Below are 27,306 nucleotides of genomic sequence, written 5' to 3'. Positions count from 1 at the left end.
CAAAATGTTGTTGTTTTGCAACAATTGTCGTTATTTAATTCGACGTCCAGGAATATTATTTGCTTTAATATTATCGATCATTTTACTTTTCTTTGCTTTCTTTTTCTCTTCCTTTTCTATATGTTTAGCCAATTTGTAGGAAAGATGAGCACTGAGAGCGAAAAACGGAGACAATATAAGTATAATTGTGAATATAAATTGACCAGGATTATCATGAGCATATTCACTTAACCATTTTAACCAATCATTAAATGTTTCAATCAAAGTCGCCATTTTAATCAGCTAAAGAAAACAAAAGAAAAATATTTAAAAGATTAACTGTAAACACGAAAAAGAAACAATCATAATTATAATTACCTTCGATAGATTGACAATCAATGGACTGAGAACAATCAATTAAAAAGTGTAACAAAGAATCAACAAAGTAGATGAAAGAAAAAGTTGAGTGAATGAAATTAGTTAATCATTATTAAGATTATAATTTATCCCGTTAATTTGACAATCAAAACAATTTGAATGTTCAGCTGGTTGATTTTTCTATCTAATCCTCGGAATTGTATCCACTTCAATTCTATTGTGATGTTCGTATGAAGAAGGAGATATTAACCAATAGAATCTTGGATCGAATCTCAATGTAACAGTTTTGTTCTAATTGTGTCTCCATCTATCGATAGAAGAAAAGATTATTAGGCTTATTCTCTTGAAATTGTTTCTTTCATTTTTAGAATCAGAATCTTATTGTTATGACTCATTTCACTCTTCTCAAACTCTGATTACCTTTGATTTAGATTTTTAAATTAAACTCCATCTAAGGTAAAGTAATCAAATTTAATTTCTCTCGGTGTTTATCTGTAGTTTTCAAATAAGAAACTAAAAATTTCGTCTATTTGTGAACCGTTTCTTTAATTTTTTCGATTGGATTACCTTTTGATTGACCTTTTTCTCTACCATTTGGTTACATATTTTTTTGGTTTCTCTTTTTCTCTTTTTCTCTTTTTCTCTCTTTCTCTTTCTTTCCTTTCATTACCTCTCATCTTCTTCATTTCTTTGCGTGTTTATATTATTCTCATTTTGTTCCGAAATTCATTCCATACCTGAGATAATCTCTTGTTTTCTTATCTAATTTCTTAATGTTTCCAAATTGGTAGTTACCTTTTCTCTCTCTCTTTTTCCTTCTATTCTCTTTTTGATAAGCCAACATTTTCCATCGCCATTTAATTTTTGGTCTTTTTTCTCTTCTTTTCTATGTGATTTTCTATTCTCTTCTTCTGCCATCTTTTACTCGCCTTTGGATTTATTCTAATCTTCAACATTTTACTGTTCATCGAAAACACCCAAATCTTCTTCATCTCATTTCCATCGGATTTCAATAGGATTATCTTCTAACGCCTTGGGCCTACCTGGCCAATTAATATAATAATCAACCATGGGAGTATCCATTCCAGTATTAGTGTTATTCTGTTCCACATTTTTGGGCTATGGATTACCAATGTTTGTTTCTGCTAAAAGTGAGACCGTTTTTCATTATTTTACCGAAATTCATTTTTCCGATTATCTTTCTCTTAACTCAAACAGTTTATCATTATCATTATCTTTACCATTACAATTTCTCTTTCATTATAAAGATTACATCTTCATCTTTCTTGATCTTCTCGCTTTCTCTTGTGACACTCTATTACTCTCTCTCTCTCTCTCTCTCTCTCCTTCTCGATATAACATATTATTCAATGATCAGGAAATATTTTCCACTATTGATTTAGAGATAAATTTGACTTTGTTGTGACTTGTGTACACATCGCCTGTTAAGAAACGAATGAGAGCAGAGATAAATATAAATCTATCAATCGTGAAGACATATCAATAAATCCGACAGCCATAAATTCAGAGTTAAACTCATCATGAAGAAAATGTTCACTTGAAACATATCAATCTTTGTTTTGTCCAATCGAGGAAACAGTTATTTCTTAATTATTTCAATTAAACAGTTAATTGATAATATCCAGATTGCTGAAGCTTAGATTTTTCCTCAATTATAATTTTAATATCATCAGAAAGAGACTCTTTTCATCTTAATTTAATATTAATTTAATCCGATATTATTTACAGTTAAGCTTAAAGTTAGCAAGAAAAAGCTTCATAAATATCTCTAAATAATTTTCTTTACATTTTAAAATAGATGATTTTTTTAAATTGAGTTAATAAGTTGTAATACTACTTAATCGAAAAGTTAATTGAGAATTTTTTTTACCTTCGAAATCATTATCATATCATTTTTCATCAAAATCTAACAAAATTATTGATTAAGATATGACCTTGTTTTGATTAAATCTACCGTTTGTTGAATATCTAGAGAAATATCAAGAAAAAATGCAATCATATACATGTGATATTATATTGAGTGGAAATTCATATATTACTATACAGAAAGAGAGAAGAAGAAGAAGAAAAACTAGAAGAAGTAATAGAAAGGAAGAGAAAAAGAGAATAGAACAAAAAAATTGATACTCAACATACTAAGACCTTATTTTCGCCCTAATCAATAAAATTTTTCTTCCATTTCTTATTTTATTTTTTTTTCTATTCTTTTTTGTTTTATATTTAGTACCCCGATTCGAAGGATTAAAGATTACTGAAGGATTTCATGCAATCGTTCGTGAAAATGACCGGACTGTTATAATATCACCAAGGATTAAAGTCGTCGATGGTACAGTCAATTTTAACTTCTCTTGATGTTCAGAGATTTTTCCTCTCATTCTCTCTCCATTATTATTACATATTGTAGAGAAAGAAAAGTTTTCTCTCTCTCTCTCTCTCTCTTCGAAAGTTCATCAATCATCTCAAGCCAATTTTAGGCAATTGGTAATCATCTAGTTTCATCTTGCCTCTTTTTTCCTTTATTTATCCTCATTAGGCGGTGAAATATGTGACATTGAAGTTCTCAATAAACATCATGGAGAAGTTCCTTTCGAAGTGAAAATAACCGATCGTTTAAGTGGTGAAGCTATTTTGGAAGCACGAAGAGAGTTAAATTGTGAGAAACGTCGAGCTTACAAGTTTAACATTCGAGCTGTTTCATGTAATGGAGCTCATTCTGACAAGTGAGTAGTAATAATCATTTAGATTTTATTAATTATTAGAGTAACAACATCGATCAGTCGTTTAATTAGAAAAGATGAAAGAATAAGTATCAGAAAATCATTAAAAAAGCTCAATAGTTTAAGTTTTGATTCTTTAAAACATTTTACCATGAAAGAGTTTCACTTTAATAGATTTTTTTCTCAGGTTATCACAAAAAAAAACTTGAAAGATATCAACCCCTGAGGCGAATAAAAAAAATATCCTCTTGAACAAAAAATGGTCAACTAACCTAAGCAAAAATGTTGATAATATTGATAGATATTACTAAATGTTGGATTACCTGACAATTAAATATTTTCATGTTTATCTAATTTCATTAATCAGATTTTGATAGATTCCAATGATAACATTATCTAACAATTAATTAAGCAGCCAAAAAATATTGCTAATTTCCCTTAGAAACAGCAAATAGTTAATTAATTTTTCCCTTACCAATATAAAGTATTTTTCCACTACTGATTACAATTATTAAGTTGCAAAAGATTACAATCAAGGTAGAAAAGACCACCATCAGTTATATGATTATTGATTAGTTTTGTTGATTAAATTGTTATTTTTTATTTTATTGATTAATTTTATCATTTCTTTTTTCTCCATCATCGATTATCCTTTTCCCTTGTATTTTCTAGTGCCACTGTTTACCTTACGGTAGAAGATGTTAATGAATATTCACCAATTTTCCGACAAGAATCATACACCGTTACGATACCTGAAGGACGTTTAATTGACCCAATTGTTCAAGTTGAAGCTTCTGACCACGATTGTTCATCTCGATACAGTGAAATCTGTAAATATGAAATAATTGGCGGTGATAAAGTGGCCTCACCCTTTGACATTGATTCTAATGGTAACATTAAAAATACCCGACCACTTTCATGGAAAGAATCACATAATTACATTCTAGAAGTAGTTGCCTACGATTGTGGCATGAAACGCTCAAAATCAGCATTGGTTAACATTAAAGTTAACAAAGTTTGTCAACTTGGTTGGAAAGGTAATTCATAATTTAAATTTCATTTGCAAATATAAATTTCAACAAAAAAAAGGTTACAACAAATACTTACACACATTTGATTAACAATTGAATAAATATCAACTCTGTTACAATTGTGTTTTCAATTCAATATTATGAAACAAATTATATTTTGACAGTGACATTTTCTTAACCTTATCATATGTTGACATTGATTTGTTTCGATAACTATTTTACCTTTAACTTTGCTCGACAATTTTTTTTGACAATTTACTCAGTTATTATCAAAGACTAACTTGATCTCTCTCTCTTTCTCTTTCTCTCTTTTCCACCATTGGAATAATTTTTTCTTATATGTTCGTAACAATGATGAACATGAAAACTTCATAACGACATATATTCTTCTATTTAATTATCTTTGGAATTATATAAAATAACTTTTAATTGTGTCACTGTCATAGAAATTCATGAAAGAATTGAATATATTCCTACTTCTGGTCAAAAGATTTTGTTCCCTGAAGCTGAACTTCAATTATGTGATGTGCCATGTGATGTTCAGGATGTTTCAGTTCAACTTGCATTATCTACATCACACATTGGAAAAGGATGCGATCGAGATACTTACTCAATTGAATCACAACGTAAACTTTGTGGTAAGTAGTTAATAGTAACTGACCTTTCTACCTTTACAAATCTACTTTCCAACCTTAAGATTTTAATAGGCCCACTTATTACCCTAAATTTGGCTTCTACTTATAATGTAGTTTCTTTTTCACCATAATCAGTATATTCTCTAAACTTTCCCTCCCTCCCTTTTATTCAAGTTAATTCTTCTGTAATGAGAATCTCTGTTAGAAATTAATTCTAGTTTAGTCTTAAGAATATTATTCTTCTCTCATCTTCTTAAATTACCATCTCATCACTTATAATCTTACATATGAAACCCAAAACACTTTTGATTTTCAACAATGAATGGAATGTTTTCCTGATGATAGAAAGACAGAGAATATAAGAAAGATGAAGATGCTATTCTTTAAATCGAACATTGTAAGAGAGAAGGTTAAATATAAGAATAATTATAATGTTGGATGAGAAAATAGTTCCAACGAAGAGAGTATGATGATTGTTATTATATCAGAGAGGAAAAGGATTAGGATAAAGATGATGTGTGTAAGAAAAAGTCAATGAATGAGATTACTCTGCCTACTATGTGAATAACTTACTTATTAGATTATCATTCATTTATCAATACATGGATTGAAAGTAAAATTGTTTATATTTATCCTGTTCATTGTTGATAATATTTATTCATATAAAAAAAAAGTCTTAAACTAATTATGGATGACGACAATTCTACTCTTCCCAATCAGTAGTACTTGAAAAGCTTAATAATAAACAAGCTTCATAATTATAATAATAATGATGATGATGATAATGATGATAATATATTGAGAAAAAAAAAGTTTTGTAACAATCAGCCTTTGAAGAGTCTTCAAGAATCAAAGTAATACAAACAACAGCTAAGTACGGTTCTTGTTTCTCTTTCATCCTCTATCTTTTTCTCATCGCTCTTTCTCCTGTTTGTCATCATCATCATCATCATCATCATATTCTCTTTATATCTTCATCAGTTTCATCCTTCTATTTTCATTCATCCAAAATGTAATTACTCTGACCGCCCAGAGTATAAGATAACTGTTAACTCCTACTCATCCTCAACTTTGTTTTCATGTTGTTTTTATCAAGTTTACTGAAAACTCATCAACCTTTAAATGAAGCAAACATATGATACTTATAAATTTTATGAGAGCAAAAAATTGTTACTCATGATTACATGAAGTTTTACAGAATCACTGAGATTTTCATTAACATTGATTATTATTATTATAATTGATAGCATCGTTGATTTTGAAATTTTGCTAGTTACAATCTATTAATGTATTTTTAATAAAGTAATTGAACCTAATCATCATCAGAATGATTTAGTGAAAGTGAAAAGATATCTAGTAGCAATTGGTTTAGCTTAATCATTATCATGATCAAAAATGTTTGTATTAGTTTGTTACTGTATATACATCATAATAATGACAAACAGAGACCATTAAATCAGAATTGGAAAAGATTTTACCATTACCTATGATTGAACGAGAAAGCGAAACTTGAGAAATCTGTTGCAAACTCCAATTCCAAGAGTTTTCTGTTCATACTCAGATGATTTCATGATACTCTTAATTTTCCCTGATTATTTCATTTTCTTAACTTTTTTCTTGCTGTTTCTTAAATTCGTCTAACCTTTTTTTTTCTCTTCCACTAATCATTATCATCATTAGTAACCAAGTTATAATACCTGAAAATCTTGCAGGGTTTCTTATTGCTCGATTTTCATGTATTTCATTTGCTTGTGTAAGTTGATAGTCGTTGATCAGTTATTAATCAGAAGATTATTATATTTACTAGAATATAAGTAGAAAAAAGAAGGAAAAATTCGTAACTAAGGATTTTTCACATTCCAATATACACCCCACTTTCCTCCTCTTCTCTTCATCACCATCACAACTCACACTCGATCCTCATCCTCATCCTTTTCCTCATCTACTCACTTTGAGTGCAAGTAAAATCTATTAACTAATGGATCCTGGTAATCATAATCACAATCAGTGAATATCTGGTTTACTTTTTTTTGCTCCTATTGTTTACTTGACGTTTAATCAGACCCACACCTTTAACAATCATTATTTTATCAAATATAAACACACACAAAACCAATATTATCAATTGTGATTGTCATGATATCCACGTAACCTCTTAATCTTACCCAAAATTTTTCCTCTCTCTCTCTCTCTCTCTCTGTTCATTGAATCTGTTACTTTGCTTAATTTATCCATATTTCTAATATGATATGGAGAAAAAAATAACAATAGAAAATGTTACTCTACATTGTTACCTTGTTTTCCATCCATGGAGAGAGTTGATTGGATGGAGAAGGGATGAGGTAATGATGATGAAGATAAAAAAAACGATCCTTTTAAATTTATTCAAGTAGCAGACTGGGTAAAGTTGATGATGAGGATGATAAAAGTTACCACCTCATCTCAACCATAGCCGTTTGTTGTATATACTAACCAATCCATCACTTGAATGTGTCTTCTATACACATCAAGATAACTCTTTTTTCAATATATATTTTTCCATCTTCTCATCTCATCTATCATCATGAATATATCATGAGGAAAGGTGAGAGTTAGTTCAATATATATAAAAGCCATTACAATTATGCATCACCTTAACTCACTTGTTAATAGCATAATTATAATCTCCATCATTTTCATCATCATGTCCTCTTAATATATCTAATTGGTTGAATGACGATCTTCATCCCTATCATCTTATTAGACCAAATACAAGTAAATTTTACCTCTTTTTCTTGACAAGTTAATTGTTTACTGTTATCACTTTTATTCATCTTCATTTCTCATCTAATTCACTCCCTCTCCTGATAACTTTACTATGTCATCATCATCATCATAATAATCACCATTATCTTCATTGCAATGTGTATGTTTTTAGGTTATCATTATGTTGAAAATTTTGTGGTTACAGTTTTTTTTTATATTATTTTCTTCACTCATCTTGACATTACAATTACAGTTTCCTTTCAGTTCAGTTATCAGATTGTTTTTTTGGCATATTAATTTTTTGAATCTATTAACATATTTACCTGTAATTTTACATTCCATCATTAACTTTACTCAGCTAAATTATCAACAATGATTGTACACATTAATTAACTTTTAACAGCACTTCAAATTATACTCATATACTTTCAAGTATATTTCATATGATCAGATTTCAATGGAAAACTCAAAAGTTTTCACTTTTAATTTCACTTTTCTATCATTAGCATCATTATCATTAACTTCATGATGATATCTCTTTTATCATCTCTCTCTCTCTCTCCCCCCTCCCTTCTCCATTCTCTTACAAAGTTGATGCATTTTAGAGATGCACTGAATATGTTTATCATATAGATTCTAAATTATTCTTGATCCTCTGAATTTTCAGTAGAAACACTGATTATACCAACTTATTTTGATTCTTTCAATTTTTCTCTTTTTCCTGAAAATTCCTAATTCTCTGAATTCGTAGGAAACTATTTTTACACCTTGAGGGGAAACTTTTATTTCTCTTTATTTTTACTTACCTTGATTAATATCGAATATACTGAAAATCTATCGTAGAGACAATAACGAACCTTCCTCCAAATCATAACCCACCGGTGGTATCTTAACTTTTACACAGGGTGAACATGACCTGTTTCATTTATCATGAAAAATTCTTGCCTATGATTATTGTTTTATATTTGTTTCATTTTGCTCATAAGAAGTAAATTATTTTCATAATGGTAAGTATACATAGTATTTTTATTACCTAGAAATCATTAAATTGTTGTAAGTATATCATTTGACAACAATATATTAATAAATAACTAATAGAAAAGGTTGTAAACTTTACTTCAAACAGTATTTCACTTTTTATCATCTTCATCTTTTTTATCCTCTTTCTATGTCATGTCAATGTTTTCTTCAATTTACTTTGGTTTTTAGGTTCAAAGGAATGTTTTTATTTCCTATTATGAATTCTCACGCGATGAAATAGAATAGAATATCATCATTATCATGATTATCATGATTACCATCTCTCCATCATCATTATCTTCATCATGGCCTGTTCTTTGTCAAAGCAATGAAATCAATTGAGGATGTAGAGAAGCTCAGAGAATGTAGATAAAAGTTTCACCGAAACTCAGAGTAATTCTGAGGAATTGGTTCATGTAATGCTTTTGCGTGATACATACAAATTGGTTGTATATTCATTTCAAATCAAAAGAGAGGGACGTTTATCATTAATACCTTTGCTCCTTCACCAATGGTCTCCCTTTGTATTACTCTCTATCACTTGTCCTTGGGTGCGGGAGTAATATAAATTTAGTAATTTTTATTAGTGTGGTACATTATTATAATATATTAATATATAAATCTAAAGTTATCTTCATCAAGTAGCTCTGTTGATTTGTTTTTTACTCTTTTTTCCCCACTCATTTACGATCTTTTACCTTTATTCTGGTCAAGGAGTTGAATGTTGATTCTAATAATGAAGATGAATTAAATGAATGAAACTTTGATTATCTTTATCATTTACAAAGGTCGATTTGAACCCTTGATGACAATGAAAATCCATATCATGGCACATAAACTCCTTTACACTTGAGCTCATTTCATTCTCTCTCTCTCTCTCTCTCTCTCTCTCTCTCTACTCTCTACTCTCCTTATTTGATTCTCCTGGTTGTCCATCCTTTTCTTGCTTATCTTCCATTTCTCTTCCATTTTTATTTCTCTCTTTTTACTTTCTCTCATTTCTTTTGGTCATTGAATCTCTTTGAGTATAAAGCTTGTGTAAAATATCCATACAATTTTATGGTTTATCCTATTGGAATGAACAGAGATTTTCTCTTTGCATCATCTCATTCTTTCCATCTTACTTCTTTTTCTCTTCCTCATCATCTTTGGAAACCGATTTCATGATATTTTTTCTTCTTTTCTTCTTTTCTATCAAACCAATAGCGAAATAATAATAATTCAGTTCCACCTTAGTAACCTGGAAAGACAAATCTTTCCTGATGATGATAAAAAAAAGAGAGAAAGAGAAAAGTCTTGTTTCTTTCTTCATCATTCACCATCATGATGATTCCCATTCAATTTCTTATTGAACTGAATTTCATCAGAATATAAAGCAGAAAATTGACCTCACTTTTGATGATTTACCAATTAATAGTGAACCAAGAATTTTTTTTTCTTACTCAGGTATATGAACCATTGGATCGAAAAGCTTTACTTCATTATATTGATAGATCTCTGAATCACCTTGAAATAGAAATGATAAAGATGATGAAAAGTGAAAAGGAGGGTCAAGAATTATTAGCCAATAAATGTTATCATGAACAGATAGATATTAGATATAATAAATGAACTCACTTTACTTCAATTACTTTGCGTTAAAGTTCATTCATGTTCATCTTCATTAGATAAAAATCATGTTTCTTTTTCCATAGATTTTGTCAATTGAGAATCATCATCATCATTATACTTTCCTCATCATTATATCTAATCTATGAACTATATAGTTTTTCAATCAGAAACATCGTAATTTATCCTCATGATGAAAATGATGATCATCATGTTAATCACGGAAAGATTAGTTTTGATAACATTTAGAGGTTGAACGAATCCTGATTAACAGTTAATATAATAATTTTCTTCCCCTATCATGATCATCAATATCTCTATGTGTCCTGTTTTGTAATTGTGTTTACTTTGGTTGATGTTCAGTTAATATAACGGTTTCTATTATGATTAATTGCAATTATTGACTATTAACTATTACCTATTTAAGTATAAAACTTAATCCAATATTATTATTATTATTTTTTTCTTCTCCTCAAACGTTAAGATATTATCGTGATAATGGTAACAGAAATAAAGGTAAATAGTGATCGTAATAATAATGTACTTCTTGCAATCTATTCATTTTTACCGTTACGAGACTTTCTTTTTGCTCTTGGTTTAACTATCGCCTCGGGCAATTGTATTTATATTTTACTTAGCTTTAAGATTCTCCAATGATGATAACAGTTTCATCTTCATCTCTGTGCCGGGAATAGGAACTTTTCTCATTTAGGTTTTATTTTCTTGCTCTTTGTTCATTTTCCAATGCCATTGATGATATAATATTGATTTCATCATTTCGATAACATCTCGAGAATATTTTTCTAAATGGGATAAAAAAAAGGCATCCAATCTCATTCTATTCTTTCTGGGAAGCTTTGGGATATTGAGAATTTTCTCACTAAATTAACAATGTATATTCTTTGCATCACCTTATATACATTTAGATTTTTTTATTATATTGGATCGTTTCATCTCCTACTGATGAGACATACAGTTTTTTATCTTGTTAATTGGATTCAATTGAAACATTAGTTTACTTTGGTTTCTTTTTCTTTCAGTGAATCACTTTTTTTAATTGTTATCATCAAATTACTTTGGAAAGGGAAGCCCCTGTTTCTCTGACTTCCGCGTATTTACAGTATTTGATGATGAAGATGCGATTTAAGAGGAAAGGAGTAAGAGACAGGAAGATGTGAGAGAGAAAAAGTGTTTAGATAAAATGAAATAAAAATCTCTCACCTTAACATTATCATCTCTACGTGATCAGAAACAAGCAATAGTTTGGGTGACATTCAAGCATAGAAATTGATTGCTGTGGCTTCCAATATCTGATAGTAACCAAAATAAATGAGTTACTCGTTTTATCCTTCCTTTTTACTCTCCCCTCTCTCTCTCTCTCTTTATTCATTTCTTCCTACCTTTACTCTTTCATCATCTCTTGATGATTTTCCATTCCCTCTGATTGTTGCATTGAATTTATCTGGAAATCATGAGCCTGAATTACATTCGCTCTTGCGATTATTCTGTGTCACCTTTTGAATCGACTTGAAATCAATCACACATGATTCTTTCCCATTACTCTCCCTTTATCATCCTCTTCCAGAGTTTTATCTTCATCTCCCATTCTCTCTCTCTCTCTCTCTCTCTCTCTCTCTCTCTCTCTCTCTCTCTCTCTCTCTCTCTCATCTCCATCATCACTTTAATCATCATTCCATGTTGTTGTTGATGATGCATATCCCTTGATAATACTGTCTGATCATTTACAGGCTTGACTAAATAAATTCATACAAGTTTGATTACTAATCTAAGCAAGATAATGATGAAGATGATAATTAGTATAACGATAACAATTAATAAGTGTTAATTTTATCCTTAAAATGATCTAATTATCCAAAAGTATTAATAAATTAACCAGTAAGTTTCAAACACAATCATCAAATCATTTATTCATTTACTATTAATACTGAGCTGTTCAGCTAAATTAACTCTTTTCATAGTTTATCAACTGAATCAATTATATCTCATTGATTGAATTTTATAATGAAAAAAGATTAGAGTAACAAAACACTTTGACTATCCTGTTACTACTTTAAATGATTAAAAAAACAATCAAAATTAATTTAATTTTGATTGTTTTAGATGATCAATAATGATTGTTAATCAATAATTCACTTTTGTGTCACCTCTCTCTGTCTCTCTGTCTCTATATTGTATGTTAATGTATTTTAACTTGAATTTTTAACAAGGTAAAAGTTTCAAATGAATTGAGTTTACATGGTGAGTCTCATGTCATGTTTAATTTTAAAATTCATCTAATAAATTGTTATCAAGTTTGTTCACATTGATTTCTATTACATGTATTGTCATCTTTTTTTATCCTCATCTTTTCAAAGACTTTCCTTTCTTTACTCTTTTTCCATGAAAATATATTATCATTTTCATTATGAACACAAGATGATGAATCCCAGGTATTCAAAGGTATTCACCTTCTTACAACATTTACCATTGAATTTACAGTTATCTGTTTTCTTGTTTACCTTTGGTTTGATTTTTTTACATCATCTTTTCCAAACATACCTACTCATTCAATAAACATATGTATTAATATTTATACTGAGAGTAGTTTTCTGATGAAAGAAAAAATTAAACTTTCTAAGCATTTTAATAAGAAATAGAGTGAGAGAGCGAGAGAGAAAGAGTGAGTAAGTTAGAGGGAGTATTTTGTTAAAACCAAGAATAATCCTCTTGTAAGAAAAGTCTTTAGGTCTTACCAATATCTTGGAGTTTTCTTTAGCTCACCATGAATATAAGGGAGGAGTAGAGCGAGAGAGAGAGAAAAGATGAAGATGATGATATTGATGAAAAGGTAAAGGGAAGATGAAACTAAGAAGTTGTTGAGCTTTTGTACATATTCAAGATGTTATTGTCGTTTTTTGCTGTTACTGTTGTTATTTTGTTGTTATATTTGTATGATGATGAAAAACAAGCTCGATAATATATATGAGTTTATATTCAGCTTATACATTGAAGATGATAAAGATGCGACTGCTCATAGTGGTTTTTATAATAATAAAATAATATATTAATACAAGATGCTCAAGGTCTCATTGATTTTTTCCTTATCTTCCTCATCTTCTCTCTCTCTCTCTCTCTCTCTCTCTCTCTCTCTCTCTCAATTGTTTCCAATCTTTATTATTACAAGTAACACTTAAACCATGTATATTCAAGTTAACCTTATACATGTATCTCGAATCTCCCTCCCACTCCCTACACTTTTACCACTTTTTCATCCTTCGTTATCGTTTTATTTTCACTCCTTCTCATCCTTTTTTCCTTATCATCACCAAAAAGTTTTCACGCTCATTATATTTATGAATCTCTAATGTATCATCATTGCTCACCTTATTTTCATCATTAGAATCACCTTAGTATTATGATTATTAATATACCGTTATAGTCAATGAAGTTACATTAGAGTGGAAAACTTTTCTTCTTTCTGATTGGTTTCTATCATCATCATCAGTGTCATCATCATGATTACTATTATCAATTATTTTTACTCAAGAGAAATTGTCATATTCTTAAGTGATTAAAATTATAATTATCTCTTGGTTTTAAATAGACTTTTTTCAGTTGACTTGATTATGATGAGGGATGATGATGATGGTGATGAAGAAGATGATAATTATGATGCTTTTGACATATTGAAATTTACTTTGGTAAAAAAAGTAACTTATTATTTTTTGATTAAAAGTGAATTAAATTGAAACTATTTTTGTCCATTCAATGATAACTAATTGACCTTTTCAATTTTGATAAGCTCTTTTCAACAGAATGATAATTTTTACCATGAAAAGGTTAATAAGAGTAGTTAAAATTTCACCATCAACATGATTCTGACGATGGAAACTACTTATTATCATAATCATTATCATTTAGTTGAATTAAATTAATAACTGTGCGTCTGATTGTTCAATAGTTTTGTAGTGAGAGAGAGAGAGAGAGAGAGAGAGCAAGACTTGTTTATCTTTTCTGCTCACTTTTAGTTAATCTGATTCTCTGTGTTTACAGAAACTTAATGATGATGAAAAAAGAGAAAAAAAATGTGATTTGTTGTAAATGGAAAATGAATTAAAACGATTAACTTTCCATGAATTTTATCCTCTTCTCATGGAATCATATTAAATGTTGTGTCATCTATTTCCATGTCACAATTGAATTACAATTTAACAGTATAGTATTTCAATTGTGATGATGGATATAAAATTTGTAAGGATTATAAATTTACTATAATGATGATATGATTTCCGGTTGAAAGATTGTCTCTTTTTGATTGTTGTAAACTGTTAATTCATGATTTTAATTCAAAATTTTGTCAACCAATGTAATAACTTTAAACTAATTTAATCATATTATCATTGGCATGATATTAATGATTTGTGATGATTTGTAATAATTTTATTGATTATGTTAATCAATTTGTGTTATGATATTATTCATGTTATTATTTTTCTTGTATCCTTTTTCATGATAATATTACAACAATAACAATGTTAAAATTGTTATTATGCTTAAAGTCATTGGCATTTTATTATTTATTTTTTTTTACTTGCTAATCATTGGCCTTGCTTAATTAATTATCATCAAGGGATCCATCAAATTACATCATTTATTTCAATCAAGAATATGTAATAGATGGTAAACCTTTGTTTCCATCTCTTGTTAACCTCAAAATTCAATTGATTTACTAGGAACAATTTACCTTTTCTCTTTCCCTCTCATTCTGTAGTTAACCTTGAGTGAAGTTTTTTATGCCTTCTCAGGTTTTTATCATGTTTATATAGATTTTAGAAAATAATATCATGGAGAGAAAGGAAAAACAAGAGAAGAAGAAGAGAAATGATGATGAAAATGAAGATAAAAGATGAGCTGAAATCTCTTTGGTAACGGTTGTTAGCATGAAAATAAATCCACCTCGACAGTTTTGTAAGTCACTTGCTGAGCTTTGTAAATATATATTTATATCTATGGGTTTTTCTGTTAACTTCAACTGTTGTTTTCTCAGGTCAAACTATCACATGAATTATAACATCAATTCATTTTGTTGCTCTCAAATTGATGTTGGATCTGAATCACCACAATCATCCTCTCATCTAGAAATAAACATAATTTGCTCTCTCAATTTTCACTTTTCCTCTTCTCTTTTTTTTATCATCCTCTCTGCCTCTCTCTTTATATATTATTGGTCATCACAATGATGACCATGACTTGAAACAATCACTTGATATAACTAATGTTGATAAATATCTTTATATGTCAGAGGAAAGACTTAGACTTTATCTTGTTTTTTTTCCTACTAACTGGATTCTCTCACTCTCAATCTCACTTTCACTCTGTCTCTCTCTCTCTCATCTTCTTCATCTTTCCTCTTCTAATCCTCTTCTGATTCCTATTTTTGTTTTTATCTTTCTCTGGCTTTTAATACCTTTTATCCTGATTATTTACGATATTTTCATGTATTACCTTTGTTCACTCAGTTTCCATATAGTCCTTTGTTTTTATCCTTTTTTTTGCTTCTTCATCTTACATTTATCATCCTCCTCATCCCTCCCTCTCTCATTTTTATGAGAATAACTTGTATACATCTTTATAACTGTTATTAATTTTTACTAATTGTTTCTTTGTATTTGGTTTTTTTTTCTTGTTGTTTTCCTCCTTGTCTAGGATCTAATGTGGCCAGTGTTGACCTTTTACCTTCACCAGGTATTGGAGCTGAGTGGACACGTTATTTACCAACCGATGAAGGTCATGAAAGTGACCAAATATTTGAGTTTGATGGAGCATCGGTTGCAGCCATGGTTCCTGATTCTGTTGTCGACCATAATCTTACCAACAAATTTTCAATCTCATTCTGGATGAAACATGAACCTCCTGCTGATCACACCAACAAACACATCAAGGAACATATTATCTGTAATGCCGATGATCACAGTAAGTTTCAATCATCAGAAATCATGATCATTATCATCAATTGAATGAATGATAAGATGAACTAGAAAAAAAGTAGCAATAAATAGATTGAGAGAGTCAATAAGATGTAATAATATTTATCTCATGGTGAAAAAAAAAGATGCAAAAATATCATGGAAACAAAATCAGATTACATTTTTTTCCTTCTTCTTCAATTCATTAATATCTATCTAAATGAATGATAATGACGACGATAATAATAATAATTACAATGATTAGTATGATAAATTTGATGACATTTTCTTATACTTGATTACAGCATAATTAATGAGCTACAATGATTTCCATTGAGATAAACTAGCAGCATTAGCTGTATTAATATCTTAATGATACATGAGTCTTACATGATGATAATCATCATCAATATATTATTTTGAAAATTGTTTCTCTTTTTATTTTTCCAATTTGATTTATTATTATGGTAAATTAATTTTTCTATCATTATTTTTGTTTATATTAGAAAAAAATCGACACCATTATGCTTTGTTTGTAAGAAACTGTCGACTTATTTTGCTACTTCGACGTGAATTCAATCAGGAAAAGCGAACCATTTTCCGACCTGCCGAATGGCGCTGGAAACTTGCCGAAACTTGTGACAATAAGTGGCATCATTACTCTGTCTCTGTTAACTTTCCCGATGTCAATTTGTACCTTGATGGACAGTTGTACAAAAATACATCTACTAACCCAGAAATCGTCGACGATTGGCCATTACATGCAATGAAGGGTGTTAATACCTCACTGACCGTCGGTGCTTGTTGGGAAGGCAAGGCCAATAAATTAAATTTCCATTTCCGTGGTTTTCTCGCTGGACTCAGTATCTTACGAGGTGGAAATGAATCACCTGATGTATTGAATTGTCTCCATAGGTGTAAGGAAGGTCTTGAAATGCCACCTTCCGACTCTCTCGATTCGGGAACTGATGTTTCAATCAACACTCGAGGAACTGAGATTCTTATTGAAGGCAAAGATGCCATCGATGTCGAAGACATGATCTCTCAAATTTCCTACATCAACACTCGAGAATATCCAACACCAGGAAGACGAAGTCTCCATTTATCTACTTCTATCAGGTAATAATAATATACTCATTCTCATCTAATAAATTAACTGATTGTAGGGATTACTTTTTATTTTTAAATTTTCTCCACATTAATTACAATTGTTATCTGTTGAATCTTGATAGTTTAATACAATTTCCTAAACCTGTTATTTTTCACAGTAATTTATCAATTGTAACCTTTTCTAGATAAGTTGATTTGTCAGTAATTGGATAAATAACAACCATTATCATAGCAACAATTTAGTTTTCAAGTCAATGTTTTCCTTTGGAAATGATTATTATCATGAATGAAATTGTTAAATTACAGACATTCGTATGTTACTTCATGAGTATTGATTAGTAATAATATATAACATTATCTGAGGAAAATTGATTTTCCTTTTAGTTGACCAACAACAATGAAAATGTTGTAATCATTTAAATTAGATTGATTATTGACCAAATTAATTGATTATTCTGTTAATTATATTTAGATGTTCAAATGGTAAAACTTTGAAAGTTCCAAGCGTCGATTCCTATATCATGGTTTTACCTCCGGAACAACCAAGCATCAGTTTGAATGGGACACCAAACTTGGCACGAGAATACGAGGCATTTGTCCAAGGAATTGAACTTTTCTCAACTGTTTCCATTCTGGTTAATCATGAAGTTGAAAGTGAAGATGATGAAGATAACAATGTTAACCCGGATGATATTGGTGATCTGTCTTCTGAAGACTCATCTTCAAAATCAGTTAAAGAAGTTGGTAAACTTGCCAATGTTCATAAACTGGATACCTGTTCAATTCAAGTTTATCCACCATTGAATCCTGATCATGAATATTTCCGACTTCCAACAAACTTTATGACCCATCTTGGAGTACGATTCACTGAGACCAAGGATGGTATTGTTATTAACGGTCAGTTTTAACCACAATCATTATTTTTACAATATAATCATTGTCTTCCATAATTATCTAGCAATATATTCATCAAAAATATCAGATGATAATAATTTATCTTGCTGACTTTTAATAATCATGATAGTTTGATGGTTACACGCAAATTCAACTCAAACATTTAGGTCTCCCTCCCTCTCTCTCTCTATCTTCCTGGGAGGAAGATAATTTTCATCAATATGCACGTAACATTCATAATGCTTATCTGTTTCAGTCGGTTATCATCTTGGCTCTTCAGGGAGCATAACCAATGGTTGATATTGATTTTTTTACCTGAGTCGTTGATCTCCCACAATCAACTATTGTTGCCTTTTTTTTTCTTCCTCGTTGATTGTAACCTGTGAGATTATTGGGTGGGAAAATGGTTAAAGTAAATCATAAATTAGAAAGCTAATTCTGTAGAGTAATATTCATATATGTGTATACTATTAATAATATTGTTTTATTAAATCATTACCTGTGAGAGTTAAGGCTTTACCTTTTTTTTTTAATGAGTTTCCTGGTTATCATAATTATCATTATGATTAGAATGAATAATGAAAGTGAATGAACTAGACAAGAGTTAAACTGAACGATTTGGTTAATTAACGGTGATTATTATTAATATTAGGTTGTTGATTAACGTTGATTAGTAAATATAAACAAATATTAGCTTTCATATTGCAAAGTAAAATATCAATTTGTTGATGATAAACTAATAGTCTATTGATTTTCATTATTAATTATATTAATAGGAGCTGATACAGTTCACAATTACCAAACAATACTACGCGAGATCGTTTACTTCAATCATAAGCCGGCCTACTATTTGAATCGTGCCTTCAAACTGACCTGTTCCGAGTTGAATGGACGTTTTATCTCAAATGATTACTTTCAAACATTAACAGTAATCCATCCGAAAGTTGATCCATCAAACTTGACCGGATCAATCGCCAACCAGCAAGGTAGCATTTCATCATCAACCTCATCCTCTGGTAAAAATGTTCAAGGAAACACCGTTAATAACCACAATAATAATTACAATATTAACTCAGATGGATTATCAATAAGGCACAACGGTAACTCTGGTAGTAATAATAATAACGAGAAAAACAACAATTTAGTTAACGATGGACATGGACGTGATGATAGAATCGGTATAATCGCCTCTCATGCTCAGATACACCAGCAACAGGTTGAATTGAAAGATTCAAAGCTGAAGTCAAATGTTTTCCGTGATTCCCTTGAATCGAGTGAATCTTTTGCCCGAACCTCAGCAAGTAAGTAAATTAATCAATCGATTATTATTCATTATTATTGTAAATGTAAACCTTGTTCAATTCAACGTTAACGATGGTATGATTAGTTTACAAACATTTTATAATTTAATTGTTTCATGCATTTTGATTAATCGTAAACGATAATAACATTATCATTATGATGAACGTTATTGGTGTTTCTTAAATTATGTGTATTGTTTATAAATATTGTCTCGTTTTCGTTGTTGATATGTTTATGTATCTTGTTATCGTTATTTTTAGTGAAATCATCTCGTCTGTCGCCTATTGTTGTAGGTCACGCAGTTACCGTTATTATTGTCGTTTGCGTTGGTTTCTTGGTCTTTATGATTGTCCTTGGAGTGATTCGCATTCGAGCTGCTCATCATCGGTCCAACGAATCTCGAGATGAGGAACAAGAAATGGCCTGGGATGATACCTCACTGACGATTACCGTTAATCCATTAGACGTAAGATTAATCAATATAACGAAAACATATTAACATTTTACTTTTTAATCCTTGATTAAGGATTATCCTCACATCGTACAATCAATTAATTGGGATTTTCAGTCTCAACGAAACAGATGAAATCTATTATTTCTCATCATCTTTTTTTTCCTTCTCATCCTCACTTCCATTTCCTTTAGGGTAAAGTTTCAAATCTATTTTATTGTAGAAAAAGTTTTCTTCATCTTTTTTATCTTTTTCCTTGCGAATTTATATTTTATTTTTTTTCTTTCTCTCCACTGTAATAGTAATAATAATAACAATATCTAGAAGCAATAAAAAAAAGCAAAGAAAAGCAAATAACATAGAAGGCAGTGTAAGAAGATGCGGAAGATGAGGATGAAGATAGAGAAAAAAATTTCTTTTAAGAAGAAGCTTTTATGCTTACCTTGTTTTCCATTTTAAAAAAGTTAACCTTTCAAGTTAACTTTTCGTTGCTCTGTTATTCTTGGTAGGGTTAAAATGATCAGTGGAGCTGAAATTTAGGAAGAGAAGGAAAAAGTTTCATCCACCCTGAGTATACATTTATTATCATCATTATTATTAGTTTTCTTTTTTGATGTATTATGGTTAGAAAATATGAGTTCTTGACCGTTGGGTTACTTTTGTTGTTGGTCATCTCTATGTTATCATCATCATTATATGTGTTGTATCTGGTGGACTGTGGAAGATGAAAGGAGGAGGATGAGGAGAGAGAGAGAGAGAGATAAAGGTAAAAGAAAACAATAATCCGTTGTGTTGCTTTGGGTCAATGATGATAATATTTAGAAGTAAAAAAAGAGCCATTTTTTATCCTGGAATCTGAATTTCATGATGATAGGAAAAGTTCAGACCATCTCCCTTGTTGAATGGTTGTTGGTCATTATATTAATACTATTGTGAGAAGATGGGGATGAAGATGAATGATATCATGGTAATGATGATGATTTTCAGTTCAGATTCTGATGATTATCTGTTTGAACTTTTTTTTGCTCTTTTTTCATGTTTTCTATTTCAACCTTTTACAACACTGGTAATGATTATCTATTAACTTTTTGTATCTTTTTTTTACTTGTGAATTGTTTCATCATTTGCTTTTTTTCTTCTTTTTCCTAACAGCAAATTGAACAAGAACAGGAAAACTTACCTATCCAAGAAGATGATGATGATTCTGATAGTTCAGATGATGGAAGCAGTTATCGAGATGATGGTGAAAGTTCAGAGGACGAAGTTGAAAAAACAAAGGCTCGTCGTGAATTGGAATGGGATGATTCAACACTTACCTTTTAGATCTCACCTGATAGGAATTCGTTAATTTACATTTTGCTCTCTTTCCCACTCTCTCACGTCTACTTCTCGTCTTATACACATAACTACTACAACCACCACCATCACCACTACTACTACTTTAACCTTCTCTTGATCCAACACCACTCTATCATCATATTCGGTTCCTGATCTCCTTCCTCTCCTTCTAACCTAAGCTGCTACATCTTTTCATTTTGTACTTCTCTCAATGAGAAAGATACGAAATATGCTTTTTCTTTTTCTTATTTTTCTTATTATTTCTCTTTTACCGTTATGATTATCTTCTTTTTTCTCTCTTCATATTGTCTTTTTGTCTCATCATTTTTCCTCTTTTGTGTCAACGCAAAACCTGAAATCTTTGTGTTCCCTTTGTTTCCAACCTGTCATGCTCATTTTCTTTCTTTTTCACTTCATCATCTCTCTTTCTCTTTCTCTCTCTCTTCAACTCCTAGACTCTTCTTGAGAAGATGATGAGCATGAGGATAATAATTCTGATGATTCTGATTGTATTCAATTTCAATTGTTCTCTCAGGTCAATCTTGTTAACTGACAATGAGGTGATAACGATGTCGAGAGGTTCAACAGCAAAGCAAAGAGAGAGGCCATCAAATCATTTTCTTCATCATCTTCCTTGTCATCCCACTGACCATCATTCTCATCATGTCTATCTCTCTTTCTTTTCTCCCTTTCTTGTTCTCTATCCTTATTTTCACAATTATTTCAACATTAATTTTTTTTTCTCGGATGATAAGATTTTCCTCTTCATCATTACTGTACCTCTCTAGTCTCTCACATACAACTTTACCTTTAGTGCCAATTTACACTCACATGGAAATCAACAAACTCACACCCGATAAACTAAAATGACAAAACTTTCTAGTGGTCATGATAATAGAGTCATTTGATATCTCACCTGAGCAGAAAACCAATGACAACTTAGAAATTGAGTTTCTTTAACTTTGTTATATCTTTTTGCTTATTTTTTATCATCCCCATCCTTCAACTCCCACTCTCCTCCTCATCACTTTTCAAGATAAACCCCTTCTTCCTGCTTATCATCATCATCACCTTTACAGTTTGCGCAAATACGTTTTGTATCAAAGTTTTGAAGGAGAGAGCGAGAGAGAGAGAATGAGTGAGAGAGGCGTCATTCCTGGTGATGGGTAAAGATGAAGGTGGGAAAAAGGTGAAAGCAAAGAATCACAGGAAAAATAATATATTAATAGTATTATATATTGAATTATATTTGATATATATAATATATTTTCAGATGCGAGTTGATTTTGTTGAGTGATTTGTTGTTCATAAGTTGCCAACCTTTTTTTTTTCAGTTGCCATTCATTTTTTAACTTTGACAACCTTTCAAAATCTAATCTCACCTAATCCAATTTACAGGTATGTTTCCAATCTCACTGACTTTACCTTTTATATTCATCCTTATGATGATTATCTCACAGCAATGATGATAAAATGAGATGAAGATATGTACTTGTGAGGTGTGTATCCTGTCAGAGATATTTAATCAAAGTGGAAAAACAAATACCCACCCACTATTCCTATGTAATATACATCTTATCAATCTGGCTTTTCTTTACACAGTTAATTGTTTCCTCTCTTGATTTACTATTATGATTATCGTTTAGCTTTTTTCCTTTTTTTTATTGTTTGAAAAGAGTAACAAACAAACAAGCAAATAAAAAAACAATGATGAGATGGTTTGAATTTGTAATATCATAAGTATATTATGTATTCAAATTGATTCAATTTCATCCCTTTGTACACCCACATCACCTCCTCTCATCCTGTTTCCATCCTCAATCAACTGAACATTAGATAACTGTAATAACTGTAATGATGATGAAGGAGCAGAAAAAAACATGAAAAATGTTTTCTTTCATTTTTAAATCTGATTTTTCCCTGGAAAATGATATAGTTGAACCATCACTTGAACTTTTCCAATGTCTATCAACTATGGACTTCACTTGTGTTGAGCTTATATTACATTGTTCAAATTATAGACTTGTAATCATTCATTTAATGCTCTACATTTTTGATTCATCTTCATCTTTTTCTCTTCTTTGTTTTATCATCTTCTCTCTCTCTCTCTCCTTTTACTCGATTCTCTACAATAGGCAAACTCGAATCATTTTACCTTTTCAATCTTCGACTTGTCATTCTTACCTTTTTCTTCTCAATTCGCACATTTTTCTTCTTTCCTCATCATCCTTCTCATCTTCGCTCTCTCTCCCTGTTCCACCCTTTTCCTAATGAGAATAAGATTGTTCTTGTTCTTCCTCCTTATTTTTATTCGTTTTTTTTTGTTTTCTTCTCTTCTTCTTCTCTTATAAACACAAATATCACTGTTAATTAAGAGAAGAGTCAATGATTAAGATTTAAAACTACCATTTGAATTAATTTACTATTTAACCTCCTTTTCCATGTAATAATCTCCATCTTCTCATTTCTCTTTTTCTCTCTGTTAAATTTTTCTTTTTCAACAGTAACTAACTTAATTCCCAAATCTTTATCTATTTAACATCATCATCATTGCCATTATTATGTCAATGTATCAATATAATATCAGCATCATCTTAAATCCGCCTCTTGACTTGCTCCTTAATCTTTTGGTTAACCTTTCATCTTATATGAAACCCACCCCGCTGCCTCATCTTTGCATCATCATCATCATCATCATCTCTCTCTCTCTCTCTCTCTCTCTCTCTCTCTCTCTCTCTCTCTCTGATTTCACTTTCCATTTCATTGACATTTCTCATTATATTTTTTGATGATGAAGATGATGATAATAAGAAGAGATGAAGATAGAAGTCAATCTATTCTAATTTTCTTTACATTGAATTAGATGAGAAGTAGAAGAAGAAAAAAATTAGTGTAACATCAACACTTAACAATTTAACTTGAAAATTCATTTTCTTTTGCTTTACTTTCGCTCCACTAACAATCATTGTGATTATTATTGTTATATTATTAACAGAATTAATAATAATAATAATAATGAAAATCATGTTATCATTACAATGGGAACATTAATCTTGATGACAGAATTTTTCTGCTCCCAGACTGAAATGAAAAGATTTCAATTCTGTTGAAAAACTTTCTCCACCAAATTTTCCCTTCCATTTACCTGAGCTATTATTTACCTGAATTATTTACCAACCTATGACCTTTGTTATCGTAAATTAATTCAATGTTTTTTTTGTTCACCTTTGCTTATTATCCCATTTGATTCCCTTGATTCATCTTATTGTTTTTTTTACTCTTTTTCATCTTCCTTGTTTATCTTGAACATTTCTCGCAAGAATTGAATTTCTTTATAATTGTAATAATGTTTATCATGATTCTGATTCTGATGATGTTGATAATATCGATTCACTGAACTCATATTATAGTCTAATCATCCTCTTCATTTGTTATAATTGGTTTTGTTTGTTGTTTTCTCTCCTCATTTGATCAACTCGATTGTTCAATTTTTGGATATTTTTTCGTTGTCATTGCTGCCATGTTTATCTTTGGTGTAATGTGATGTGTAAGGTAAATGATGAAGAGATGATGATGAATCTTATTGATCAATTATTCAACTTTCTGATGGCCTCTCAACTCTAATTACTATTAGTTGATCATCTTCATCGACCTCTATCTATCTCCTTTATTGTCAGTCCAACTTTTTCATAATAATTTGTATTCTCATTTATATTATTTGATTTTTTCGACGATTTTTTTTTGTCAAATCTCTTTCTGTTCTCGCAGCTAAGATTACCCTCTCCCTTAACTACTCTTCCTCTCCCACCGTGAATCAAATACCTTTATTTTTCATTCCATTAAATCTCATCTTCATCCCTTTTCCATGATAACCATCATCTCACCCTCTCAACGGAAACAACAACAAGTTAATGATGATGATGCTGCTCTTTTACCATAAAGAAACAGGACCAAAACAAAAGGATTAATCCTCCGAAGTAAATTGATCAATAACAATTGTTGGAGTGAAAACCATTAGCTGATGATGTTAAATGATCACAGGAGGAAATTAATCTCAATGGAAGAATCAAAATCAAACCATAAACATTAACCAATAGCAATTAAAAAAAATAACAAGACGACACTAAATGAAAGAGGGATCTCGCAAAGGATAGATTGCAATTCTGTAAACTTACCTTATAATTCAACATATCTTCACAGCATTTTCACTGACAAAACATTTTTCTGCTTCTTCCTCATCTTCATTTTCATCCTTCAACACCACCCACTAAACACCATCTCCATCTTCCTCTGTACCTTTGTAATTATATGTGAACGGGTGTTCCAGTCAAAAATGTCTTAAACTATCATGATAAACATCAGTGTCATAAACATAAGCTTGTGTTACTTAACACTCATCTTATAAAACTAATTATTGTAAACTCGCCCACTCCCAACCTCCAATTTCCTCCTTTATTTCATCTTCCTCTTCCTCTCTTTTCATATAACACTTTCCTTGCTTTGTCCTTAACTTGCTATTCTAGTGATATTTACAAAGGACAAGACAAATTGATACTAATCAGTAATTGTTACAATTGAATGTTAAGTAACACAGGAAAAAATCTCGTAGTTATGTAATCATCATGTAATCATCATCATCATCATCATCATGATCTTCTTGCCTTGACTTTATCAGAACATGCGTTCAACTCTGTGGCTCAATTTCATCTACAAAAGAAATGAATCTAAACAGGATGAAAAGGAGAAGAAGAAGAAAAAAATTCTGTGATTCTTATTGTCACACATAGGAAACAATTACGATGCCAACAGTTTCTTTTTGCTGGTTTTTTTTGGTGATATTTCTTGTTATTGATTATCAGCATCTTCTACATTACCACCTTAATCCACCACAACAATTTGATATCAAATCTCTTGTTAATGTCTTTGAAAATCAATCTTAATCATTCATGGAAACAGTAACAACTCTGAAGAAAAAATGAAGACAGTTATCGAAAAATTCTGGTTCCATTCAGAGTTATCGTATTTCTCTGAACCTGCGTCAGAATTATTTTCTCTTGTCATGATCTATTTCTATCTCTTTTTCTCTCTCTCTCTTTTCTCTTTCTTTTTGTACAAAGAGTAAGAAAAAATCATGATAAAATTCTGGGTTATTCACATGAATGATTGAGAATGAATAGAAAACCAGAAAACCGAAATAATGAATTTACCAGAATTTGATTTTCTCCTGATTTTCACCGAATCGTTTATATCAATTGAAAAGCCAAGAGTTTTTTGTTATATAATCAAATCTTAATGTTTGATAATATCAACCAATTTTTAATTGTAATGAAAAATAAGCCTGTCACTCACCAACCACCAAATCAAAGCCTGATAAATTGTTTTTTGATACAATCTGCCAACTAATTGTTTACAACAAAACATTAACAATCAAATTCAGGCTGAGAATCAGGCCCCGCATGTTCAGATAAATTGTCAACTCGCAAGAATCAACAATCTAACCATTTAATTGTTGAACAAAATCCATGATGATGATTAAAATGATCGTATACAAATTGTAACAATCAAACAAAACTGATTGTAAATCCCTTTCAACACTTAAATCTTTACTTAATCAACTAATCAACCAAAAAAAAATAACAATTATTATTATCATTACCGTCAACATTTATTATCATTACTAATTATAAATGACAATTTGCTAATTATTATCATTTCAGAATGTGCAGTGATGACCAAAATCAATAAATTAAGTATAAATACAATAACAATTAAGATAATGATGATAATAAATTAATAGTAAACAATTAAGAGAAAAAAATTACTAATTAAACTGGAAGAAAAAGAAAATCAAAAATCTTTCATTTCCCATTTTCGATCCTGATAAATCCTTTAAATCCTTCTCACTATTTGTCTAATCTTTAATTGTCATTAATTATCATCATTTAAATTATATAATTTGCTTGATTCTGTTTCTCCTAATCAACTAACAATTAATTAACTAATAAAATGCATCTTATTTTCTAACCTAACTGACATTCCGATAAATATTATCAACTGAATATCAACAAAAGCAAATTAATCACTTTTTTTTTTAATTCTAATTAAATCAAG

General features: G+C 30.1%; 1 protein-coding gene across 3 annotated transcripts; it reads left to right on the top strand.

Annotated features, from left to right (window-relative positions):
- Window positions 1-681: 681 nt before the first annotated feature.
- Window positions 682-26,850, top strand: LOC128386025 (calsyntenin-1-like). Of its 3 annotated transcripts, XM_053344997.1 has the most exons (13): window positions 682-813; window positions 1,374-1,508; window positions 2,603-2,704; window positions 2,912-3,098; window positions 3,768-4,132; window positions 4,573-4,764; window positions 15,841-16,107; window positions 16,607-17,219; window positions 17,683-18,107; window positions 18,881-19,090; window positions 19,181-19,405; window positions 19,667-19,872; window positions 21,010-26,850. In XM_053344997.1, exons 2-13 carry the CDS (start codon window positions 1,427-1,429, stop codon window positions 21,178-21,180), a joined length of 3,045 nt encoding a protein of 1,014 aa, XP_053200972.1. In that variant the 5' UTR covers window positions 682-813; window positions 1,374-1,426; the 3' UTR covers window positions 21,181-26,850. The 3 variants fall into 3 exon arrangements, with proteins under 3 accessions (XP_053200972.1, XP_053200964.1, XP_053200956.1); XM_053344989.1 differs by having other exon boundaries at window positions 18,881-19,405; window positions 19,700-19,872; XM_053344981.1 differs by having other exon boundaries at window positions 18,881-19,405.
- The last annotated feature ends 456 nt before the right edge of the window (window positions 26,851-27,306 follow it).

The sequence above is a fragment of the Panonychus citri genome, unplaced genomic scaffold (genome assembly GCF_014898815.1).
Source record: "Panonychus citri isolate SS breed McGregor unplaced genomic scaffold, ASM1489881v1 Contig00001, whole genome shotgun sequence".
Classification (NCBI taxonomy): Eukaryota; Metazoa; Arthropoda; class Arachnida; order Trombidiformes; family Tetranychidae; genus Panonychus; species Panonychus citri.
This window is presented reverse-complemented; position numbering and strand designations above follow the sequence as displayed.

What these genes read in the sequence shown, in the direction of transcription:
- LOC128386025 (XM_053344981.1), top strand. Translation starts at nt 1,427, where the DNA reads ATGGGAGTATCCATTCCAGTATTAGTGTTATTCTGTTCCACATTTTTG. An exon ending in ATCACAACGTAAACTTTGTG is followed by an intron (nt 4,765 to 15,840) that starts GTAAGTAGTTAA and finishes CTCCTTGTCTAG; the next exon opens with GATCTAATGTGGCCAGTGTT. An exon ending in GGATGGTATTGTTATTAACG is followed by an intron (nt 18,108 to 18,880) that starts GTCAGTTTTAAC and finishes TTATATTAATAG; the next exon opens with GAGCTGATACAGTTCACAAT.